Genomic DNA, 24120 nt, shown 5'->3' with positions numbered 1-24120 from the left:
CTGTGCACTGGTTCGAGTGTCGTGGCTCCCTGTAATAAATAAGTATTTTTTAGTTCAAAGACTAGATGTGCGCAAACAAGGATTATTCTGTGGTTTGTGAAGTGCCTGGAGCCGGTGAAGTCCAGGCCAGACATTTACATTGATGAAATTCCTACAGCTCAATGGAACTGTTAAAGCACCACTCACAGTGTTTGTATAATACACCAGAAAAATACAGAGGCTTTTTTTTTTTTTTTTTAGGACATGGATCTGATTCAAAGTGAAATGTTTGTAATGAAAAACTGACAGTTTGAAAAATTCTGTTTTGGCTGCTTCGATTTCTTCAGCTCCCATGAGCCACCGGAGGACAGATGGCTGTGCTATTTAAAACAAACTATAACCTTTAAGAAGCAGCTTGTACTACTGGAAACCAGATACACGCATTGAGAATCTTAATAGCGTGAGTGAGTGACAGTGAAAATGATCTGAAGAGCTGGAAAGGGTTTTACTCTGAGCTGGCTACCCAGGCTGACGGAACAAAAGTAGTAAATGTAAGTGATGGGAGACAGCCACAGGTCATGAGGTATTTCAGAAAGCACCAAATTAGCATTTAAAATGCTCATGGAACCCTTCATGTTAGAAAGAAGAAGCAATGTCACTTTATAAGGTGGGTTTTGACAAGGACAGCAATTTTTGTCAAGGTCAGGCTGCTGGCGTGAGGGCTCTTGGCACTCGAGGGGTCCGCGGTGTCCCCGGCCCTCCCTGTGCCCCTGCAGCACAAAGAGATGTGGCCTTGCTGCTGGGCTTGGGCTTTGCTGCTGGAATCTTCACACGTCTGGGGATAACCTGCTAAGCTGGAAAATACGCTGCAGGCTGGTGGAAGGGGGTGTGTGCACCTGTGTGCGTGTTCCCTTCCAAAACCCAGGGTTGTAACAACAAATAAGGCAGGTCTGACTGGCACAGGGAACAAGTGAAAGCAGAGTGGAGTCCTTTTTCACGTTGAAAGAGGAGGTGGCATAAAATTCTGATAAATCAGTGCGGGCTTAACTGGCTCCCAGACCAGCCTGAAAAGAGCCTGCACTGCATGGTACCCCCAGATCGGGGGTGATGCTGCCTCATGCAAGCAAAATCCTCATAAAATCCCCATTTATGAAAACCAAACAGGGCTTAATTACTCTCCCGCACAAGTACTTTGATGTCGCTATGCTTGTTCCAGAGGTGAGCAATTCCCTTCAACAGCAGCTTGACTCCAAACTGCATTTCGCCAGCTCTGTTCTTCCAGTTCCCAGCACCACTCTAACAAAAAAACAACCAGCCAAACTAAAAGTCCTTCTGTCCTGTTTTGCCCATTGGAGTTCGGGCACGAAAGACCAAGCGGCTGCTCCCTATCGCGGCTGGAGCTTGGGGTGAAGCAGGGGGCATGCAGATGTGCAGGTGAGGAGGAGCAGTGGACGAATGGCCTGTAAATGCTGATGGGGATAATGTGATGGAGCAGCTCAAAGGTGTTTGCAGCAGGTTTCCAGGTGGTGTAGAAGGAAAAATGGGGTTTAGGCAAGCGAGGGTAAATCATTGCAACAGTCGAGCCCTGAAGTGGTGAAATCGGGGCTGTATCTCAGAGAAATTACCTGGCACCCACAGGACTGTGTGTGAGAGCTGGGATATGGGGCTGCATGGAGGGTGGCAAGTTAAATTTCCCTATTCAACTAGAAACTCTTTTCCCCGGCAACTGTCAGGAGAAGGGTGTTTCTGAAGAAGACACTAGGAGACAGGATGGACTGAGCTGATGGTGACTGATGTGCGTTTATCCAGACACTTCCAGAAGCCTCTAGCTGAGCGATATCTCCAGCGATGTGGTGGGACTGGAGCAGCCGCAGCCAGACTTGCTGCTCGGCCTTTGCTTTCTGCACAGTCCCACAATGAAGTTTGAAAGCAGCAGCTTTTGGAAGCTGCAGAAATGAAACCTGTGTTTTCTCCAAATTATAATAAAAATTTATGCTGGGGAGAAATAGCTGATATAATTATTCAGATCAGTCTTAAGAGGCGATTGCAGCACTGGGAGGACACTGGTGTCTGTGATTGCCTAAAATGGAGCATTCTTGTTAGATTAAGCAGGTATTTTTGAAGGGTGATTTCTAAAATCCAAATAATGGCACCAGTCCCAACAAAAACTTCTACCATTTATCTGGAAAAAAAAAAAGGAGCATTTTAAATTTTGTTTGAGGTTTAGCTTTTTGTTTTGTTTTGGGTTATTTTGGTTGTTTGATTTTGCTGTTTTGTTGTTTGTTTTTGTTTTTTCTGGTCTGGATTTAATGAAATTAGTAGGAATACTAAAGAGTTAAGGATAAGGAATTGCACCCACATGAAATAAAACTCTGCAAACAGAGATGCTTCAGGTTCTGACAAGGTGTCCCCCAGCTCTCTGAGGGGCCCTTTCCCCCCTCACACAGACTTACATGTGCCACTCTCAGAGCACTGAATGTTATTATGGGCCTGGATGGGAAATGCCCGAAAAAGAACTACCAGTGTTTCTGGCTGTCATTGTTTCCTTTTTATCCATCTCCTTGTTCCCTCTGTCTCAGCTTATCGTTCCTTGGGCAGGCAGAGAGTAACACTCGTATCTGGAGGAGACAAACATGCCGAGTAGCTTCTGTCAGTGTAAAATATGAGCAGCTGGACGGCGCCTCTGCTGAATGCGTTGCTGGAACGCCTGGGCATTTGTCGTGAAATACCTGAAAGGAGGGGCTGTAAGCAGCCAGCTTTCCAAAACAAGAATCTCCGTGGCCATCCAGGCTTGTAAGGGAAAAACGGTAAGGAAAAGCTGTGACTGGTTATCCTGCAGTTTGAGCAAGCACAGCTTTTCTGTGTGAGAGCGGGCTGGTGGTGTCCAGTGCCAGCTGGACTGGCTGGAGGAGGCGCAGCCATGGGATGTGCAGGATTCCTGCCGCATCCGCTGCCGTGGCCCAGCCTGGACCACCTGGGGCTCAGGTGGGGTGTGCTTGGCTGAAAAGACCTGATCCAGATCCAGTCTTAAGCATTTTGTGTTCCCTTCAGAGAGCACAAAATGGGTTGATTGCCAAACCTGAGGGATAACGTAGCTGTTTTCTACTGGCTACCTTCATTTTTCCAGAAGCCAGTGTTACCATGGGTGTGTGTCACTCATTGGTGATGAGTCCCGGTTACAGCAGCAGTGGAACAAAATGGGGCCTAATTTCTCCCTGAAATGCTACAATTTAGGGAAAATATCATTCCTATGAAAAGAATGCAGAAGGAATGTGACGTGGCTGTCTTTCCATACATGTAGACTTGCATATGGCTATTTTATTACCACATTTTACTGCTGTGTATCTGAGTTGGGTTTTGTGATGAGTAACTCTCCCCATCGCACCAGATGTGCTTTATTGCCAGACAGAAAAATGTGTATTCCAACTGTTAAGTTAGTGAGAATCTGCTGTGTTACGAACAAGAAGCACTGACTGAAGGGGTGATTTTTCTTTGAAAAATTCCATATCAGTGTAAGAAGGGATGAGGTTTGCCCAAACACAGAGTTTTTCATACTACTGTCATTAGACCTTGGATCCTAAATTAATAGCCCTGACTGCTGAAGTGTTGGAAAAAGGCTGCTATTATAGTAAGGAGCATAATTAAAAGGTTGTTTTGGAAAAACAGGAACATCCACTTCTCTGTGCTGCCTTCCTGGGCAGCTCAGGCTCCTGTTGAGAATAAGCTGGCACCGTTTGAACCTCAACATCGAGGAAACTGAGGCTGATGGGTCAGGCCAGTAGTGTGCTTGGAGCTCTGTCCAGCTTTGGCTATAGCATGGCTACGTGTAGTTCTCATACGCTGTTCAAGGAATTTGCTAGGACGATGCTTGCAGAGGATGAAAATTTGTTGTTGTTTGTGTTTTGTTTGTTTGTTTGTTTGATTGATTGTTTTTTGTTGTTGGTTGGTAGGTTGTTTTTTTCTTAAGAGATGTCCTATGGACACTCAGGTGGGGAGCGGCTCTGGCTGCAGAGGGGTGTGCGGGGGGGCGGAAGCAGAAGTCAATTAAAATAATAATAATTAAAAAAAAAAGGAAACAAAGGGAGAAAAGAACGAAAAAAAAAGGAAACAAGAGAAAAAGAGGAAAATAGGGGAAAAAAAAGAAAACGAGAGACATAGGGGAAAACGGGAGGTGTGATTCTGTGAACGGGGAAGAGGGGAGGGAAGGGAAAAAGAGAGAAAAAAGGGGGGAGAAAGGAAAAGAAGGCAAAACCGCCGAGGCGCTCGGGGCGGGAGGCGGCGGTGTCAGCGGGGCGGGAGGCGGCGGTGTCAGCGGGGCGGGAGGCGGCGGTGTCAGCGGGGCGGGAGGCGGCGGTGTCAGCGGGGCGGCCGCCGGGGCGGGCGGGGGCGGGTGCGGGGCGGGCGGAGGAGGCGCTGGCCGCTTCCCCGGCCCCGCCTCGGCGGCCGCGGGGCGGTGGAGCGCTGCCGGCGGCGGAGCGCTGCCGCGGGGCATGGCCCTGGCCCCGGCCCCGGCCGGTCCCCCTCCGGGGGGCACCTCGGCCGGGGAGATGGAGAGCTACTACTGCCTGCTGCGGGCCGCCGCGCTGCTGGAGGCCGCCGCCGCCGGTGAGTCCCGCGGGGGCTGCCGGACACCGAGGGGTGGCTGTGGGTGTCACAGGTGTCCGGGGTAGCGGGTGCGGGGGGACCCGCCGGTCGGGCGAGGGTGGGGAAGGGTTTTCCCTGGACCTCCCTCTCCCTTCGCCCTCCGTGGAAGGAGCCGGGCTGCCGGCTCTGCTCCTCCAGCCCGGCCGGGAGCGCGGGTGGCCGGCACCGGGGTTGGAGTGGTGGCTGTGGGGTCGGGATGCCAAGGGGAGGTGGGCAGATACGTCCAACTGCCTCGGAAGCCCCTGGGAGGGTTCGTTGCAGGAGGGTTGTTGAGGACTTTGGATGTTATTTATTTTGATGGATTGCATGAACGGTGTAGAACTGGCTCGTTTTATAAGGAGAAGTCATTTTACATTGTGTTGCTGACATGGCCTTTTTATTCTTGGAATTCATTGCTCAAAACACATTTTGACGAAAGGAGGTTGTTTTCGGTGAGCAGGTTGTGTGCCAGTGCTAGTCCCCTTCTCAGATTGCCCATGGCCAAAACTAAAGAAGTCCTCCCTGGGAAGTTGCATCTTAGCCTGATGACTATGATGTGCCCTTTCCCAGTTTCTGAAGTAGAAGAGCAGTACATGTGTGTAAAACCTGTCCCCATTAGACAGCCCTTCTTCCCTCCCTTATTTCTTGGTCTTCAAACATCCCTTAATCCCAGGCTGCATAGGGGACCGCACAGAGTTGTAATGATGTTGCTGTGGTTCCGTGGCTGCACACCCTTAATGCGAGAAGCCAATGCAATCTGATCCCTTACCCTCAGGCCGTAAACTGTTCTTGTGCTTCAACTGTGTTTTCTTTGATGGACAATGATCTGCTCATAAAACTATGTGGAGCCCTGACTTTTATGTTATTTTGTTTTATTGTGGGGAGAAGAGGGTTTTTTTTCTGCAGAGAAGTCTTTCATAATCCAGGAAAAGTAGTGGCATCCTCAGTGACTCTGTCCTCGCTGGAGGATGCATACCTTGTTGGAGGCAAAGGCACTGATCATTCCTTATTTGTTCACAGCTGGCAGTGTGCTTGGAGCTGTGCCAGGCACAAAAAAGACACACTGACCCCAAAAAAGCTTCTAAGTCTAATTCCAGTTTCCTTGACCTCTTTGCAAAGCACCAGTTTAGGGTGTGGGAGGAGTTTATCAGGGGGTAAGTCACAGGTGAGGTCTTCACTGATGTGTCACCTGCCCCTCAAGGGATGCATGTGTACGTGCTCTTCAGGAATAGTGCCCACCACAGAACCTTCTCCTCTGCTGTGGGCTGTCCTACCTACCATGCCTGTGCTACCCTGTTTGTTTGCTCTGCAAACAGGGTAGGAAAATGTAGGCAGAGGTGATCACGGTCAGTTAGTGGAGGATGCTATTTGAACGGATGTGATTAAAATAAGTCTGATCCTTCTTGCACTGGTGTCTGTGATGAAACACCCACACTGCTTGAACAGGAGTTGGGTGACACAGGGATGGGGACGCAGATGGTGAACGTTTTCTATGAACAGTGTAATAGGAACTGGGTGAAAGTGGGCAGCAGGTTTCTCGTGAGCGTGAGCACTGTCTTCTAACCGGCTCCTGGCAGATGACCTTTGTATAATGGTCATATGAAATCAAAATATCTCCACAAAGGCACGCTTGTGTGGTTGTAGCTGCAGGATCTGGATGCATGATTTGGCATCTACATAGGTTATTAAAAGAAGATACTGAAAAAGATACAAAGTTGAGTAAGGTTCCCCAAATCATGAGATTAAAAATAGATCAGAGGTTTTTTTCTTTATCCCTGATTTCTGAGCATTCAGTCTGATCTGGGTCCATGTTTTAACCATTTTGCTTCACACATCAGTACTGGAAACTTTTTGGTCATTTCTAGTATAAGGTGATGTTTTCCCTGTATCTGTGATCTATTAGACTGTATATTAGCCTATATATTTTCCCTGTATATGTGATATATTAGCCAATATAAATCCCAAGCCTTTTACAGCTGTTTTCATCTCTAAAATGGCTTGGATTCCCTTGGAGAGCTGCGAGAGTACAGGACCAGCAGCCTCCAAAAATTCTGCGCTGCCATCAGTCCAGACCCCTTTGGGTGGACCACGGAGGAGTAGTAGTCTGGGAGCAGTCAGTAGTACGTGGGACGTGCTTCCTCTCCCTACATCACATTTGCTACAACTACAGTTTAGTGGTTTATCATTCATTTACCAGGACAAAAGTGAAGTGACAGCAGGGCTGTGTGGGAGGGAAGCAGCTGAAGTGTAAAATAGGATGGGCAAAAGAAAGAGTCTTCGAAAGCGCCGTCTTTGCCGCTGAACTGGAGGATGCTTGGGGACAGGGAGCTTCCCCCATGTGCCTGGAGACGGGCAGTTCAGGGCTTAGCTGTCGCTGCTGGTTGTGTTTGTGGTAGGAGCCTTTTGTTAAAGTCAGATTTGCCAGGCAGGCCTTGCAAGTAAATCCCAGAGCCACAAACCAAGTGAGCGCCCTCAGCCTCCTGCTGCAAACAGGCAACTTTGTGCCCACTGACACATGTCACTGTGACGGTGGTCGTTTCGGCATGTGTGACGAGCACAGCTCAGGTTGCACGCCCCTCAGCTTGCTCTACTGCCAAAGCCTCAATCAGCCTATCTGCCAGCATCCCTAATGCGGTGAAGCTGAAGGCCATTGCAAAATTGGGGGCAGAGGAGCAGGAGCATGAGGAGCTATGGTGGAAGTGGCTGGGTGGGGCTGCCTTGTTTTCTGAATCCCTTTACCTCCCGGGCGATGCCAGACGTGGGTTTGCAGTGGGGCTGAGTCAGGAGCTCCAGCTGCCGGCAGCTCCCGGGGCAGAGTTATTCTTGGGAACCTGCGCTGGCTGAGCTGCTGCACAGTGCGATTACCCTCCTGCTGCTCCAGGGGTGTCTGTCCGAGGGCTGGGTGGTGTGAGACAGACAGCGAACACCAGTGATATCCTTCCAGGCCCTCACTTTTCATGCCACTGACCTTCTCCTGCCACAAGAAAGCAGTTTGCTGGGTTTGGAGTTATGTGTTTGCTCAACAAGGGAATGTCAGAATTGAGCATTTCCATTTTCTCTTCAGGAAAAAAATTGGTTTTAGTTTCCCTCGCTTTGCGGCAGAGTTTCCAGGTGATACCGTCATGGCAACCTGGCTGTACAGTTTAGTTTCTTGGCTGTATGGACTGTGAAAGCAAAAAAGTTGTTCCAGTGACTTCAGTGAACTTCGTTCCAGGTTCTTAGGCAGGTAATGGGGCCCAAGAATTTACTGCTGTGACATCTCCTAGGAATTACTTTGTGCACAAAGCTGGAATTGGGCTTGGAAAAAGCAGTGTTTGCATGGTATTAAAGGATGATGGGAAAGTTAGTGGTGTATGTATGTTTTTATCTGGCTTTGGAAGTCTTTTGTGCTGAATGGGCTCTGGTTTGGAGGCTGATGGTGGTGGCCGGGAAGGTGTGTACTGATGACAGGTGCTAAACGTGCCTTCCCCTGCACAGCTGGCAAACATGCCCAGGTGCTGGTGTGCAAAACACCTGCAAACTCTTTCCTGAGTGACTTATAAGGCAGGAGTAGCTAAAATTTGAAATAGGAGAAGATTAAAAGTACATTGATGCTCCTAAGTATAAGAAATTAAAGAAACTAGATTTTCTCAACTCCCACACTGAGTTAGAATGCGCAAGGGTGGGTGTTGAGAAACTTTTATTACATTTCTTGCAATAGATGTAAATTCATGTATAGTTGAGCTGGCTTTTCTCTTTCCTAATTTTTGCTTAGTTCATGGCGATACGAGAAGATGGTTTTTCTGATTGGATATGAGCACATCAGAGCAACCAGTATTTTGTTCTCTCGCATTAGCAGGTTAGCCACAGCAATAACAGGAGATAAGATGTATGCCTTGCTGTCATTTAGTTTACTTTTTTTTTTTTTTCACCATTTCTAAGCAAAGCTTCCAGTTTGCCAGCTGTTAAATCTAAATTGGAAGAGATTCCGCCCCCCAGACTCCTTGGTCCCCAGCACGCAGAGACACCCTGGACCTTTCAGCCTCCCTTGAGCATCCTCCTCGCTTGCAGCATGGTCAGCACTGGCTCCTGGGGACCCTTCTGCTCACTCCAGCTCCCAAAATTGTATCGGAGGATGATGTTGCTGTGTATGCGGGATCCTTCCCTGGCTGCACCTGTCTGGGATCCTTTGCTGGCTGCATCTTGTCCTCCTGGCAGCGATGGCCCGTGGTCAGCAGGAATGAGGTTTTGCTGGTTTTGTGTGTCAGTGACAGAGCGCAGCTGTGCTGTGCTGGTGCCCTGGCTGCTCCTGCTCTCTCGCAGCCGGTGTTTCCCTGCCGGTGGTCGCTGGAGGGGAGCGGGAGGCTTCTGCCCTGGGACTCGCAGGCTTGGCCAGGGGGCCTGATCCGGGGTCACTCTGCGCACGCCTGGACACGGTGCCATCTGATCCCTCTTGGGATACTGATCAGCTCCTATTGTAAGGGGATGATTCAGCTGGTCCCGTGAGGACATTCCTCCGTGGGATGGGCACGCTGCCTGGATGATGGTCCACAAGCCAGGACTGCACTGAGTTAACGTTTCCTCCCTCCTTCTTACGTTTTTTTTTGATTCTGCAGCATTTTCCTTTGCATTTTTACTCTTATTGTCATCCTCAGTGTACATAAATCTAAGCCTTTTGAAAAGGTTATTCAAGTTTTTTCAGAAGCTTCGCTTTTTCTTTTTCCCTTTGGTGGTTGTTGTGTGGTTTCCTAGCCAAGCACACTCCCAGGTTTGGGTGGTGGGGATGTGTGTCTGCACTGAAGCATCCGCTGCAGTTGAGCTTTAGAAGGTCTTAGCGGAGAAGAACAGCCAGTGGGTCAGAAGAGAGGACCATCTGGTGCCATATCCTGCCTCCCACACTGTGCCGGAGAGGGTGCTTGGGGAGAAGCAAAAGAAAGATCTTGCAAATAGAGTGAGCCTTTCCTTAAAATATCCTCCGTAGTCTGACAAAGGATAATCCAAGCAGTCATTGAACCTGGTGTGGCAACCAGCTTGTCATGCCTGGTGATGGACGAACGCTCCTGGGCTTTCCGTGGCCTTTTTGAAGACTCTGTCTTTTTGATGTGCTCCTGCCTGATGTGACTGTCTCAGTTTCTCATCTGTGACAGGAGAAGATGCTCCCAGTGAAGTTTAAATCATGATTTTTGCTGGGACATGCTCACATGCCCTTGGAATGGTAGCTCACAAGATGGTCCCACTGCCACCTGTAGCCTGGGGACCAGGGTGTGCTGCCAGCACCTGAACCACCAGCTCCCTCTAAATACACCCTGTCTGTCCACAGCTCCTACTGTGTTCCTGGGTGCAGCTCTTCCCGTGGCTCTACCATCCGTTGTCCCCTGTATTGTACTGATGTTCTTCTCAGGAGATGTATGAGATGGCAGCTCAGCCACCCTGTAGAAGCAGATTTTGCAAGTTCCTCTGCAAAGTCAAGGATTTACGGAGAGATTTGTGCACATCAGGTGGAGGTTTGCCATCAGGCTATTGACGGAACTGGCTGAGGAGCCCCATAATCTTCCTCAGGATCAATACATCTCATCTTCCAGAAAAATAAGCATTTAAAAACTGAATCTAATTGCTAGGCTTTCCCTCCAAATGAAAACTTGGTTTCAAGTGGCTGTAGTTAGGAAGTGGGTGCCTGCAGGCAGAGCCCAGGGCTGTGGCAGGGTGTGAGCTGTCCCCACGGCCAGGAGGGACAAAGGAGCTTACAGCCATCGAGGGCATTGAAACTTGCTGCCATAAATATTTTAATGAGGCTTTTGTGTGACTTGCTTGGCACGGGGAATGGCTGCACCACCTGGAACTACAAACTGTTGAATGTGCCAGGTTTTAGTGCAGCAGCAGAAATTCTTGTTCTTATGTTGAGGTGGTTAAAGGTGAATATGTTCCACCTGGCTCCCCTGGACAGCAACAGGATCTCATCTTTACAACAGGTACCCCTGGCAACTGCACTGGAACTATTTCCACAAGAGTATGTGTGTGTCAGAGCAGGATACATGAGCAGCTGAATGTGGTTTTGATGCACATGAGGTCCTGTGCAGCTGAGAGTTGCTTTTAGAAATGAATGGGGATTACATATATAGCTTCTGCAACATACCTGAGATCACTTGCAAATGCAGAAGAGGACCACGGCAGTATTTGTACTTTGCACAATCAAGTTTCTTAAGTGTCTTCAACAGCTGAACTTCTGGAGGTGTGGAAAAAAGGAAATTTGCTTGATACAGGCTATGCTTTACTGCTGGATATTCATCACTTGGGGAAAAGGTCCCCACAGATCTAAATCTGTGGCCAGGTTGTTACCTCAGCTACAAAGGTGTGATTGCAGCATAAGGATGTGTTCTACAGTTGTGGATGACTTTGATGGAACTGAGTAGAAATGTCTCTTATTAGCAGGTCTCTCTCCTTTTCTGCCCTGTGAATTTTTAGAAGTCCCTGGTGTGGGACCTGCAAATCCCTGTGAGCCAGCTTGCTGCAAACTCACTTGTAGGAAAGATGATCCTCAGACCCTCCAGGAGGAACCCACTGAGTCCTGGCTCACGGACTTCACGACTGATCCTGAGACTTTCGGTTCTTTGGTGCATCCAGAAACCAGCCCCGTGGCTATGGAGACCTTTTCTTACCCAGCTGTCCAAGTCAGTCCAACACCATCCAACAGTCAGTGCAACGGGGTTTTTAACACCCACCCTTTGGTGCCAGCTCTTGCACAACCTGTACAGATGTGGACACCTATATTGGCCTAATGGATGGAGGCTCCTGGGGTCTTTTCTGCTCTTGTCATCAGACGTGCTTGTGTCTCTTCGCTAACCTGGTATCCTACTGGCACTTGTGCCTGTTTTCATTTGCACATGAGGGACTGAAGCCGTCTCCCACATGATTTGCTCTCAGCTACCAAAAAGTTCAGTCTCAAAGCCAGGAAGCAGCCTCAGGACCTTGGCTGTCAGTTCTCTGCTCAGACCAGGTCCTGTAAATAAGCTTTTGGTGAATACAGCAGGCCTTGTTGAGGAGCACAATGTCCTATTCTCTACTATGTGTTCTCTGATGAACGTGCAGCTCAGCACGGTATCTCCATCAGCATCATGCCTCCTGGCCAGCTGCCAGCCCCTCCTGGCTCCGGTTCACGAGCGCTGTGTAAACATGTGCTCTGTGTGTACGCGCTGCTGTATCCTGTTCTCGGACAGGTATGGAGCAGGATGGAAAGGTGAGAGGGTGGATCTGGTGATATGGAAATTAGGATCCTACTCCAGGTATAAGCTTGGCAAGGAAGTCACCACTTGGAGACCACACAGGTGGGACAGGATCCCTGGGAAGCTGCGGTGCCCGGGCAGTACCGGCAGCTGCCCGTGTGCTCCTGCCCTGCTCCTTCCCCGCAGCCACGGACAGGCACTTGGTCACTTGGCACCATGCTGTTGGACAGGCTTTGTGTAGTAGACCTCATGCAAGTGTGTTGTTCAGAGCAGGGCAGTTTGTAGACAGTATAAAATAGTTTTTTTTTTTTTTTTTTTCTCTAATAACTCCCTCGGTCTTGCTTTCTGGACATGGTGTGCTGATGGGGAGAATGGCGATGTTTCTTGTTGTGTACTGAATTGAATCCAAAGCCTTTTGAAATTGCTCAGAGTGAAAGCAGGGTGAGGCTCAGCCGCTCACTGGCTTGGACACGCACCGGGGTGATGGAGACCTGGGTTTCCTGCAGCAAGCTGTGACCCCCCCCACAGGATGGTTTTCTGTCATTCTTCCTGGAGGAGCTCTTTGACTTTTGCAGATAATTAAATGTCAAGTGAAACTGTTCCGCTTATCCCAAGTGAGTGTCCTGAGCAATGGGCTGCAAGGTCATTCCTTTTGAGTGCTTCTTTATGGCTATGAAACTGGGGTATAGCAACAGGAGGGAGCTAGGGGGGACAGATTGCAGGGTGGTGCATTGGTCTTTCTCCTCAGCTACAGGACTGTGTTTCTATTCTTTGCCCCAATTAATACTTAATTTTGCAAAGTGGAGCAACTTCAGCCGGAGAAGCTGAAAGCGCCACTCTCTTGCATTGCATGGGGCTCAGGGTTGCGGCACTCGGCTCTAGGGGGTTTCTGTTCCCAGTCCTGCACAAAGCAGCTGAGATGGGGATGGCTTAATCCTCATGCCCAGCCTAGTTGTGCTCCATAGGCTGTCCGAGGAGGCTCATACTGACGCTGGCTGTGGACAGGGTTGTCCCTGGCAGCCAGGGGAAGCCCCACTCATTGGAACTCCCTGAGCATTGCACCTTCCTGCAGATGCTGCTGGTTTGTGTAGGTCTGCCTTACGGGGGTCAGTAGCCTCAAAGGAACTTTAGGGGACAGATAGACCTTCCTGTGGTGGAATAAACTGAGACAGACGCTGGCTGGTAACCCTGGCTAGCCCAGAAGGTTACCAATGGAAATGGAAATAGGTTACAAACATACTAATTTGCAGGCTCCCTTGACACCAAATAAATGCTGCTTCGTTGAGTGTGGATGTCCAAATGGGCAAACAGCTGAGAACAAGCAGATCATGGAGAAGCAAAATGTGATCCTTTACAATCTTTAATTGATTTACTTCAGTTTTGTTTCCTAGATGATAGCAAAAACCCTCACATGAAAAGCCACTCTTCTTCATTCACAGCAAAGCCATATCCAAATGGATTTTATAGTTGCAAACAATATTTGGTCAGTTTTGTGAAGTGTAAGGCGCTATTACATCAGCTTGGCAGATGCTTTACACAGCTGCTGTCTGCAGATGCTGTGGGCCTGCAAAGTTTGGAAAAGGAAAGAAAACAACAATTACCAAAGAGCGAAGTGCTTTGGAGTTTGAGTTTTATGTGAGGAATATAGACTCAGACTGTAGCTGTCCCCTCTCTGAATGTCACTGCAGACCTCCCCTGTACGTGAAAGTCCTATTGTGCTTGAATCACCTAGAATGGGAAGATCTCTAAAAATAAGCATTATTCTTATATCTCCAGTCTGTGCAATGGCCTTGAGATATGGTCCTATGGAGAGGACCCAGTAAAATGTTCTGAACTGTGTAACCAAATGATGGGAACAGGAGAGATTCAGCAGGATTCCCTGCTGAGTTTTTCTTGGAGATATAGAGAGCACTGTATTTCCCTTTGTCTTTTCCCTGCTTGGCTTCAGGCATCCTCTGAAACTGTGTCGTGGCAATGGTCTCCTCCATAGAGGAGTCTCTGAATGTAATAATTGCAGCAGCATTTTATGAATACCCAGTTTAGAGCCTATATAAAAAATGTTACTCCACTTTTAGGACAATTTATCATCCAGATGCCGATTGCTTTTGGTAAGACCCTAAAGCCTGAAGTCACACCAGCTGTGTGATGATAGTGTTGTAGTCCATGAAGTGCTCTGAGATGCTGTAACACAAGGGGTTCAGCTCAGTTTTGTAACAGTCCAGCTCTGTTCTATAATAGCTGATGATCACAAAGCCTCTTTTTAAGAGAAATGAGTGGACTTGCATGAAACCTTGGCTTCCTCTGCCTTGTGCCAAGGGAGATGCAGGCTGACTGTGCTGTTCATAGTGCTGGGCACTACCCTGGGGTGTTTTCTGTACTGTTCCAAGAGTGTCCTTCAAATAAGAAATCCCCATTTTGCCAGTGAACATCAACTGAAGCCTTGTTTGAGAGGTGGATGCCTTTGGTGCCCCACTGCCTTTCACTGCTCTTTTTCCAGAAGTTAGTATTTGAGGACAGAGGTCACCCTTCTGTACAGGATTTACAGTAACATCCAACTGATGTGCCGCAGGCACAGCAACACGCTTGCAAATTTGTTTCCAGGACTTAATTTTCCCTAACATTTGCCCAGGAGGTTGAGTTTGATGGCCAATGCAGAGTGAGCAATGAGTTGGCCAAGGAGCAGCTCTCATGGGACTACAATCAGCCTGTTGTTGAGCCTTGACCTCACCAAAAGGCAACTGTCTTGCTCATCCATCGCTTGTTGCCCCGGAGGGGATGGGGATGGTTTGTAAGGGAAATGTTCCTCGAGCCTTCGCTGCCTGAAGTAAATGACTTCCACCTAGTTTTTCCTCAAATGAGTTATTTTGGGTGCTCAACTTGGAATTGCTCGGAAGGGCCTGAATTTCCAAAGGTGCTGAGTGCCCTCTTCCAAAAATCACCTCTTGAGAAGCGAGAAACTCAAAGTCATAAGGGTACTTAGGAATCTGGGTTTCCGCCTATGAGCCAGAGTCAAGGATGAAACCTTCCATGCAATAAAATGTTGGGGAACAAGGTCCTTGCTGGAAACCACAACTCCCAAAGTGCGTCCATCCTCAGGTCGCTCCCAAGCGTGGTGGGAACCCTTGTCCTATGGTGCTTTGCACCTCAAACCCAAATAAAGGTCCAGCTGGTGGCGCTTGCTGAGCTGTCAGGTGTGCGGGACAGGGTCACCCACGCTTGCAGAGGGCAGGGGACAGTGGGTCCTACTGCAGCCTCCCAGCACACGTAGGGTTACAACATCAGGTGGTTTTGCAGTTTCCATGATAATCATTGGGAAATTGTAGCTTAGAGAGATGTGAGAGAATAAGCACTGGACTCTGGAGGTTAAAGCATGTATTTTTCAGATGATTTTCTGAAAAGCAAAGTTTGAAAATATCTGTAGAAAAATGCTATTTTTTTCCCAACCATAGTTACGTCCAGCTTAGTTTAAAGTTGAAGATCGTTGGATTCTTCTCGGTGAGGAAATGTCTTGTGAAACTACTTGATTTTTTTTCTTTACCATACAAAGGTTAACCCCCCTCCCCCAGCCCAGCTATCAATAAACCAGCACATCCCTCTAACATCGCTGCAGAACCAGAAACAAAAGCTGCATTTACTGTAAACCTGTAACTGTGTTTGCTTTTACTGTTGAGCACGTGTATCATAGCACAGGGCACAACTTTGCTGTATCTTTGGGGACAGTGGTCGGCAGGGGTGGGTGAGGTGAGTTGGGCTTTTGTCTTGTGTTTTCAAAGACCCACATGTTTCATATCATCTGCTTCATGTGTTGGTGCTCATTAAGTTATTAAATGTGATTTTTATCAGCATGAAACTGTTGAGCTGTGGAAAAAAAATCAACTAATAGAGAAGAAAGCTATTGCCACTGCTTGTCCTCAAGTTAGGTGAAGCAGTTGAATGAGAGAGAAATACTTGAAATATCTTTGCAAAACAAACGTTCTTACCAAGACCAGTTCTGGGGCCTGTTAAAAACAGGAATGTTTCTGTAGATGCCAGTGGGACTGAGGCTTGATCCTTAACAAACAAAAATAACGTTTTTATCTACAAGAGGGAAAAATACCAATATGTGTCCATAGAAGAGCAGAGAGCAGGAGGCAGCGTCCCCCCTACCTCATGCACCTCTGGGCTGCTGTGCTGCAGCTCCATATGGTTAATTAAAGGCCTGAAAAATCCTTGGATAAAGTAGAAGTGACCAGAAAGCTTTAGGGAAAAAGTGCAATAGAATAAATATTGATTACACTGGAGTGTGCTGAAGTATGCAGCCTGCGTGATTTAAAACAGCCAAAAGATTACTCCCTAGGACCAACTCTGTAAAATAATCACTGTTTAAAATTTGATTATCAGAAAGCACAAGGACTTTAATCTGTATAGATGTGCTTTAAAACATTTATTTGCAGGAACAAGGATGTTTAATTTTTAGCTATCATTCCATTTATAGATAATCCAGAAAAATGTCAGCCAGGTATAAGCTCCTCTTGTGTTTATTGAGTCTGTTTTTTTTCCTTCTCCCAGGGAAAGGTAAAAACTATGTATATTGTTCTGATGTGCTTCCACTGAAACCGTCAGTGTGCTAAATATTTAATATTAAAAAGGCCTCTCCCATTATTTAATTAAAAAAATCTAACAACCAAACACAAGACCAATGTCCTTTTCAGTGCATGTGGCCACATGCTAGATGAAAACATTATTTCAGAAGCTTATTTGCTCAAAATTAAAGACTATAATAGCCTAAAAACCCAACCTTGTTCCTAGTACAGCAGCCTTGGACACTGCTGTTCCCAGCAGAAACCTCAGCCCATTATATTGCCAAGACTACAGAGCACTTGGGGAGTTTGCAAAATTAAATTAATAACTCAAAAATATAAAAAATTAACACTGGATATACCCTGTTGAGGAGAAAACACTCAGGTTCCCCAGCAGTGCTCCCTTAGTACATTTGACAGAATACATTTGCTGCTGACTTATGGCATTTGCCCGGTTAGAGTCATTAGAAACATGAGTTTCTAGGGCAACCATGTATCCTTTGTTACAAAATTTCATATATAATTTAGGTTCGAGTCTCACCTTTGGGTTAATACATTGATAAATGTGTTTGCTTTGGATTTTTCCTTCCTTTTTGACCACTGCTTTTTCTGTTTGTTTGTTTGTTTTTCCCCAGAAACTGCAACACCCATCTGTGCAAAAGACATCAGTGATGATTTGATGAAAGAGTTTGCATTTCTTTCTGGTGAGTATGGTGAACTTCTCTCTGCGTGGTAATTAAATACTCCAGACGAACTTCTGTGCTATTTGGCAAAATGATACTCCACACCCGATATTATCCATCAGGTAGTCTCCAGTGCTACTAGAAATGTTGTTAGTAAAACATTGAGGCATTTTGAAAGAGCATATTAGGTTTCTGTCTCAAGCCATACTCTAAAATATTCTTGCATTCAAACACTCAATGCATTAAGAAGTGTTTTGTTTTGAAATGTATTTCTATAGGTGTCAGACCAGCACGCTGATTTGTCCTTATATTTCTGCCTTCTTTTGCTATCTCATGTAAAGCACACTCAGTAAATAAAGGAAATACATGGTACCTAATACATTTGTTTCTACCACCTGTGTGTGTTGTGCTTGAAATTAGTGGCAGGATTTGACTCTGGTGATGTAAAAACCCCTCTGTAGCGATGGCAGTGTGTTTTCTGACCTGAATGGTGGACCTGGGCTTTGCTGCTGGCCCTCCTGGAAAGCCCACCCAGGGAAGCATCTGTGTCTTCATTCTAGGTGGCCGAGGGAAGGACAAGGCTTGGATTATCACCCTCCCTGACAACGCTCGCTTCAACGAGGTGCCCGAGGAGATCGTATCTAACGTCTTAACATACCTAACGTCAGTCCCAAGGTATGTGGCTCCCTTTTAGCTCTTGCCTGTGATGGGCAGAGGTGTTGGTCCTGCCTGGGCCAGGCAGGGGATCTTCAGGGTGATGCGACGCATGAGGGTGAGAGGCATCTTCAGCTCTCAGAGCAAGTAAGATGGAAAGGACAAATGATGCAAGCCCTTACAGTGTTCAGGTGTGGTATTTAATGTGCCAGTAACTGCAGAGTAAAAAGTGGACATCATCCCAATGACTTGTCAGCCTGTGTGTATCATAAATTTAGTTTATTAAGTTTCTAATTAACAGCAAGCTTTCTTTAAGCTTTGACATGTGTCACTGCTTAAATATGCCATGCCGCTGCAGAATAGTATTTTGACATGTACAAACAGAGAGTCATTACCATGGAGAAAGAGAAATGTAACTGGAGGAAGAGATTAATTACAGGAACAAGCTGTTTGGGGTCCCCATTAGAGGCAATGGCACAGCAGCATGCCACAGCTCCCATTACCGCCTGTGTCTCGGGGTTAAGCAGCTGACAGTCTGCCTATGCCACATGCGGGGCTGTATACTTAGATTAATGGCCCTCCTATTTCTTGCTGCTGAGCCTAGTGACTCAGTTACCTGGAATGCTTAATTTCCTTGAATAATATCTGTTTTGGCAAATATCTTCCTGCACGGAGTGCAGGTTGACAGCAGCTAGATGGGAGCTTTCCATCAGCAGCTGCTGAGAAAGAAGTACCATGTTTAGCCACCTCTGCAGGAAAAACAAAAAGCCTTTGGTTCCTCTGTCCTCTTTGTGGATGGACTCTGAAGTTTTGTGGGCTCCTGGCCCAGGCAGGATTGTCCCGGCATGGACAGGAGAGTGTCATGGTGTGTGCTGGGCAAAGGGGTTTCTCCTTCATGCTGTTTAGGTGGCCCCTGTCTGTGCCTCTGCACTTCCCAGCTCTGCCCCGTTTCTCTAGGGCTTCTTATTTTGGATGACTGTAAACAACCTGGCATTAGCATGATGAGCTGTCTTGCTGGCCCTCTAATAGGTCAAACTCAATTAAGAAACTAATGGGAGCTGTGAGCTTGCTGATGATTCAAGCACATTCAGCATGTTATTAGAAAAACCACTTTAATCATGTTTCTCTGCTCCTTCCCCCACTGTAACAGCCTGCCTCGATACCTGACAGTCTTAAAAACATGTGCTTTTTAACACTCTGGAGTTGAAAAGGCTGTGGTGTCGGGGAGCAAGGAAAAGCATCGTGTAGGTGAGTGTGCTTGGGTACCCCTGGGTACGCACCCATCAGCATCATCACACCATGGGATCAGAGCTCAGACTTTGGGCCAGGAAGTCCCTAAAACAGGTAAATGTTTGACTTGTGTGTCAGAGTTAGCTGTGGGTGCACTGACACCGCCCTACAAGATACCTATGGATGGGTACAGGCCTATCAAAACCACACACACAATGCCTTTCCTAGGCAATCAGTAGAAAGGGCTGCATAACGTCCCACTGATACTAGCGCAAGGAAACCTCATGGGATGTCATGTTTGTAGTGTGTTGAGAAACTGAATTTCATGAGGCCTTTTTCTCCTGGAAATAATTGTTAGATAAAGGAGATGGATGCCATAAGCTACTCTTTGCTCTGCAAGGTGAGCACATGGATAGAGCCAGGAGGAAGATGAGTTTTGTGGGCAAGTTGATTTTACTTTAGGCTTCCTGGGAACTGTGCTGCAGACAAGAGGCAACTGCAGGAAGTCCTTGTATGGAAGAGCTGTACAGAAAAATAAGTAACAGGTCCCATCGTCCACACTCCAAACATCCAACTCAAAGTGTGTGCCTGCCTGCCTTCAGGATGGCTTGGTTGATCTGCACCGTGCGATGATGAGCTTGAAGGAGAGGCACAGGAAAGTGCGACAGATCCCGATGTTGGCAGAAATGAGACCCTAAGAATGATCTTGTTTGATTATCCAGCTTTTTGGTATTTAGGCAAGCTCTGCATGTTTCCCTTACATCGGGAAGTGAGGTACAAAGTGATTTAGAGCCATGACTGATGACACAGAGTACTGAAGCAGCGAGGGGTGTGGTTGGCTATGAATAGGTCTGAATTTAAATATTAGGCAGCAGGTCCTGCTCTGATCCCACCAGCCGCAAGGAGTCTCTTAGGCCTGTGATAAATCTCACAACTGCAGACTCAGGTTTCCGATTTCAAGTCCTGCAAAACATCCCAAGTCTTTATTTTTAGTCTGGTGCATCCTGCAACACATACAAAATTAAAGGTAAGAACAAAAAAGTGACAAGAAGCACCCAGAGAGAATCATCCTCGCTCTGCTTACCTATCTCCATCTTTCCGCTGCTGGCTGCAGCCTTAGTGAGAAAGTATTGATTTATTTTTATTGTCAGTCTAAAAGGTACATCGCAGGACTGGAAATCTGATAAACCTGCAAAGCCTGGGTTGCAAATAGTCACAGTCTTGCTCTGCTAGCCCCAGAATAAATTAATTTCCCATGGCAAGTTTCAAGGCTTTTGGACAGCAGGGAAATTTCTTCTTTCTGTCTGTAAGGAAACTGATAAAACTAAATTACGTTGCTGAGAGGCTACTCTCTGAATATAACCTTGGCCTGAGTAAATGGCATACTTTGGTGTATTTTTATTAACTGACAATACTCTACAGTCTGGCTGCCTTTTCTAAATTACTTGAATTCTAGTGTATTTCTTCAGGTTTTTTGATATGACAGCAGTGCTGTGTAAACACTATATATATTTTTTTTTTCAATTGCAGCCTGTTGGGAAATATTATGGGGAGTTGTTTCTCATTGGACAGAGACTTACCTTTCAAAATTTTAGGGTGTGTTGAAAAACCAAAGGGTTTTATTTTTGCCTCAAACAAACTGATCCTTTTGCCCCGCTCCCACCTGCCCAGGTTATTTAACTTGTGGTGGGGGTGAACAGAGCTCGCAGAAACGTGCAGAATTGGCTCACATTGCCAAAACTATTTTAGCTAAGAGGGTTTGGCTGAAAAGTCATGCCTGATCCAGATCACCATGTATAACCTCAGACTTTATTACATGCAGAAATTATGTGTATGACCCATGTGTTAAATCCAGCATTCATTTTCTCTGCTCTTTTCTGGTGTGCCTCAATGGCGATGTATAAATTTGCTTGAAACCTTTGCAGTGTGGTTATGACGTTAGAGATCCACAAGATGTATTTGTAGGACAGCATTGGAGCTGTGCATCTCTACATGTCTTCAGTCAATTGTTATTAGGAACCAAAGGGTGGTGGTTTTGTTTTTCTCAGCACAACTGCTAATTCCTTTTGAATATATTTGTCAAAGGCGTGCCTATCCCAGACCAGAGCAGCAAGATTTGCATTGAATGAAAGCTCCTGCACTGGCTTCAAGTGTCTTTTTTTTCAGTAGAGAAGTTGCCAAGTATTGTCTGCCATGTGATACTTCTGAGTAATCCACTGTGTGTTTTCGCTTGCCAAACACAAGAATTACCGAAGACGTGGTTGTGGCAGGCTGCTTGCATGGGGCTGTGCCCAGTGCAGATACCGGACCCAGCTCTCGGGAGCCAGCACGGGTACTGGGAGCCTCTCCACATCACTGAGACACCCAGATAGGGTGGCGTGAGACATGACTATCCTGTTTCAGCATCCGCGAAATAAATATTGTAAATATTACCTGAGTATCCTGTAAATACTCTCACACCAGAGGACTTGGTTACAGCTGGTGTACCCTTACCTGTGTGCAAACGTGACTCCAGTTTGTAATTCAGACTGCCCTGCAGTGTGTTTTGTCACGGGTTGAGCCTGGTTGAGCTGTGCCCAGCTAAGCTGCGAAGGTGATATTTGAATTACAGACAGGACCTCACCTGCATGTTAGGTCACCTGCCAGACTGGGCATCCCCAGTGCGGCTCACCGGCTTGGTAAGCCTGGGGATTTCAAAGCAACTTAAAGGATTTGGGTGTCAAAAGGGATGTCAGGAAGCCTGTGCTTGTGAAGTGAAGCAGAGAGCGTGTTGGAAATTGCCTCTGAGCAATCGCTGCCTCTCTAAAGGGGCTCAGGAGGTGTTGGGGAAGCTCCCACAGCCTGTTCCAGCACCAGCTCCCCCTTCCCTCAGCCAGGCTGGTGTCACCTGGCCCTGCCTTGGTGTCACCTCTGCTGCCTTGTGGCAACCAAGCCAGGAGTCATTGCTTGGATGCCGTAACCCAGGCAAGCAGGTAGCAAGCTTTCTCCAAGGGAAGAGCTCGGGGGTGAGGACAGGGGTGTGCATCCCCGGGGCAGTGGCTGGTGGAGGTTTTTGGTTATCCCAGAGCTGCTCAGCAGGAGCCCAGCTGCCTCCAACCTCTACAAGGTCCTTCTCAAGCCCAATGCAAGTTTCAAGTGCAGTTTGTTGTCTCCACCTCCCACACAATGCCCATTTCAAGGGTGATGCTTAACCCTGGGCTAACTGTAAGGTGGGCTTCCCAAATTTCTTCTTGTAGTCCACTCAGGGAAATATTTTCAAATGGAATTTTGGAAACTGTGGAAAATTCAAAATGTGGTTTGCATTCTGTGTTCTTGTGTTTGGGGTTTTTGGGGGAAGAGAGTCACATTCCCTCAAAATGTTATCTGGTTGTTGGTATTTTCTTATCTCATAGTCAACATGAGTCTGACACCAAATTTATCCTAATCTTGGACAGAAGATTGGACACATGGACATCAGTGAAAATGACTCTCCAAAAAATAGCAGTAAGTCCTGTTTCATGTTGATTTCTTTTAATGTGGTAAGTCATTGTGCCCATGATGTATCACTTTCAGAAAACACTGGGAACCAGGAGCAATGATGCTTGTACTTTCTCTCTAGCTCAGGGGTGTCAAACTCGTTTTCACCAGGGGCATATCAGCCTCACGGTTGCCTTCAAAGGGCTGAACGGAATTTTAGGACTGTATAAATGTAACTACTCCTACAGTCCCCAGTGAAAATGAGTTTGACACCCCTGCTCTAGGTAGTATTTTGTTTTACAGACCTGTAATTATTTCACTATGCCCCATTTGGGTGCATAAATGAGCTGTTTGGCTATTAATGGATTAATTTGCTTGGTTTTGTACTTCATAGTGGTCCAAATGTGTTTTGTGCTATGTTCTGTGCTTTTGATGGGTAGAGAATTTGGCTGCTTCTGTGTTCCTTCTAGACACTGCTTATTAGTGAGACTTATGTTTTACCTAATTGTCAGTGATTGAAAGTGTTAGGTTGTTTAAAAAGGATTCACAAGCATTTGTATGTGGACATGGGTGGAAAAATCTAATTTAAGTGTGTATGTATGCATTAATGTATTTTAAATATCTATTATACATGTTTATGTGCTACTCATCATTAGATTATGAACATATCTTAAAAGTAAGCTTTTTGCAACTCAGCAATGCTTGTGTCATATGAAATCAGAGCATAGTATTACAGTAATTCATGCAGGTGTAGAGAAGTCATACTTATTGGTGCATGGATAAGTAGAAGCTAATTGGTAAATGCTTTCCCAACTAGACCATGCCATGTGGGTAAGTTGGTATAAATATTCTGGGCCTATTATTATTGCCTTTGTTTCTGCTTATAATCATTGAAGTTAAAAGCATTGATCCATCTGATAGAGAATGAAGTAACAGTATGTACTGAGAAAGAAAGGTCTTGCCTGATTCTGATTAGTTCTGATAAAGTTAAGTCTCTTGCTATCTTAGTATTTAGTTCTGGTCCAGTTGAACTTGGCATTACAAGTGTGTAGGCTTTGATGGCATTTTGCTGATAGGCTTCCAGTAGAAGGAAGAGGGTTACCTTTTTGCAATGTGCATGAGATACTACTGTCAATATTTTGGGTTCCGATTTTCCTAAATTTTATAAACTGAATTTCCAAGTATGGTAACCATTAGAGAAGCAGCAGCATTTAAAAAGTAGTTCTTTAAAGTGATCATCAACTTTTAGTTCTGCTGCCAGTGTCTGAGCAGATGCTAGTTCTAAGAGCATCCTTTAAGGAAGATGATGTTGCTTTGCATAGTTTGGAAGTCTCAAATGTGGAAAAATCCTGTCCTGATTTGTAACTTCTACAGAAGTGCCATTCATTTTGTGTTTAATAAGAAGGTTTAGTTGTTGTGTGACCTTTGAGCATACACCCTATTCTCTACCTGTATGTGCTGTATGTCCAGGTAGCCAGGTGACTTTGCCTGTAGTATCAGGGATGTCCGTGTATGTAATGTGGAGGTGCTCTGTGCAAAGAGGAATGAGAAGCAGGAAACATGTGTCCGCTACATCTTAAGACTTGGGAATCTTGCCTTAAAAACAGGGTCTGGCCCTAAAGGACGGACTTCGTGTCCAGGAGGTGTTTGACTGGACTTGCCTTTGTGCATCTAACGCAAAAGATTAAATAATGTTTTCTTTCCAATCATAAACCATAACCCACGTTGCAATTAAAA

General features: G+C 46.5%; 2 protein-coding genes across 5 annotated transcripts in view; both read left to right on the top strand.

Moving 5' to 3' along the window:
- The window catches only part of ATP11C (ATPase phospholipid transporting 11C (ATP11C blood group)), a 55593-nt gene extending 55217 nt beyond the window's left edge, over positions 1–376 (top strand). Inside the window, exon 29 of the mRNA XM_082062011.1 lies at positions 241–376. Coding sequence (XP_081918137.1) covers positions 241–285 — 45 coding nt within the window. The 3' untranslated portion in view covers positions 286–376. The remainder of the gene's footprint in view (positions 1–240) is intronic.
- A 4054-nt stretch (positions 377–4430) lies between these two features.
- The window catches only part of MCF2 (MCF.2 cell line derived transforming sequence), a 57987-nt gene continuing 38297 nt past the window's right edge, over positions 4431–24120 (top strand). Inside the window, exons 1-4 of one of the 4 annotated variants that reach the window (XM_082062067.1) lie at positions 4431–4584; positions 16996–17064; positions 17604–17718; positions 22362–22410. In XM_082062067.1, coding sequence (XP_081918193.1) covers positions 4470–4584; positions 16996–17064; positions 17604–17718; positions 22362–22410 — 348 coding nt within the window. In that variant the 5' untranslated portion in view covers positions 4431–4469. Of the gene's footprint in view, positions 4585–8591; positions 8657–16995; positions 17065–17603; positions 17719–22319; positions 22411–24120 lie in introns of those variants that run through there. The other 3 variants (XM_082062066.1, XM_082062068.1, XM_082062069.1) reach the window with 3 other exon arrangements.

Source organism: Streptopelia decaocto, assembly GCF_964273445.1.
Source record: "Streptopelia decaocto genome assembly, chromosome: 10".
NCBI lineage: Eukaryota > Metazoa > Chordata > Aves > Columbiformes > Columbidae > Streptopelia > Streptopelia decaocto.
This window is presented reverse-complemented; position numbering and strand designations above follow the sequence as displayed.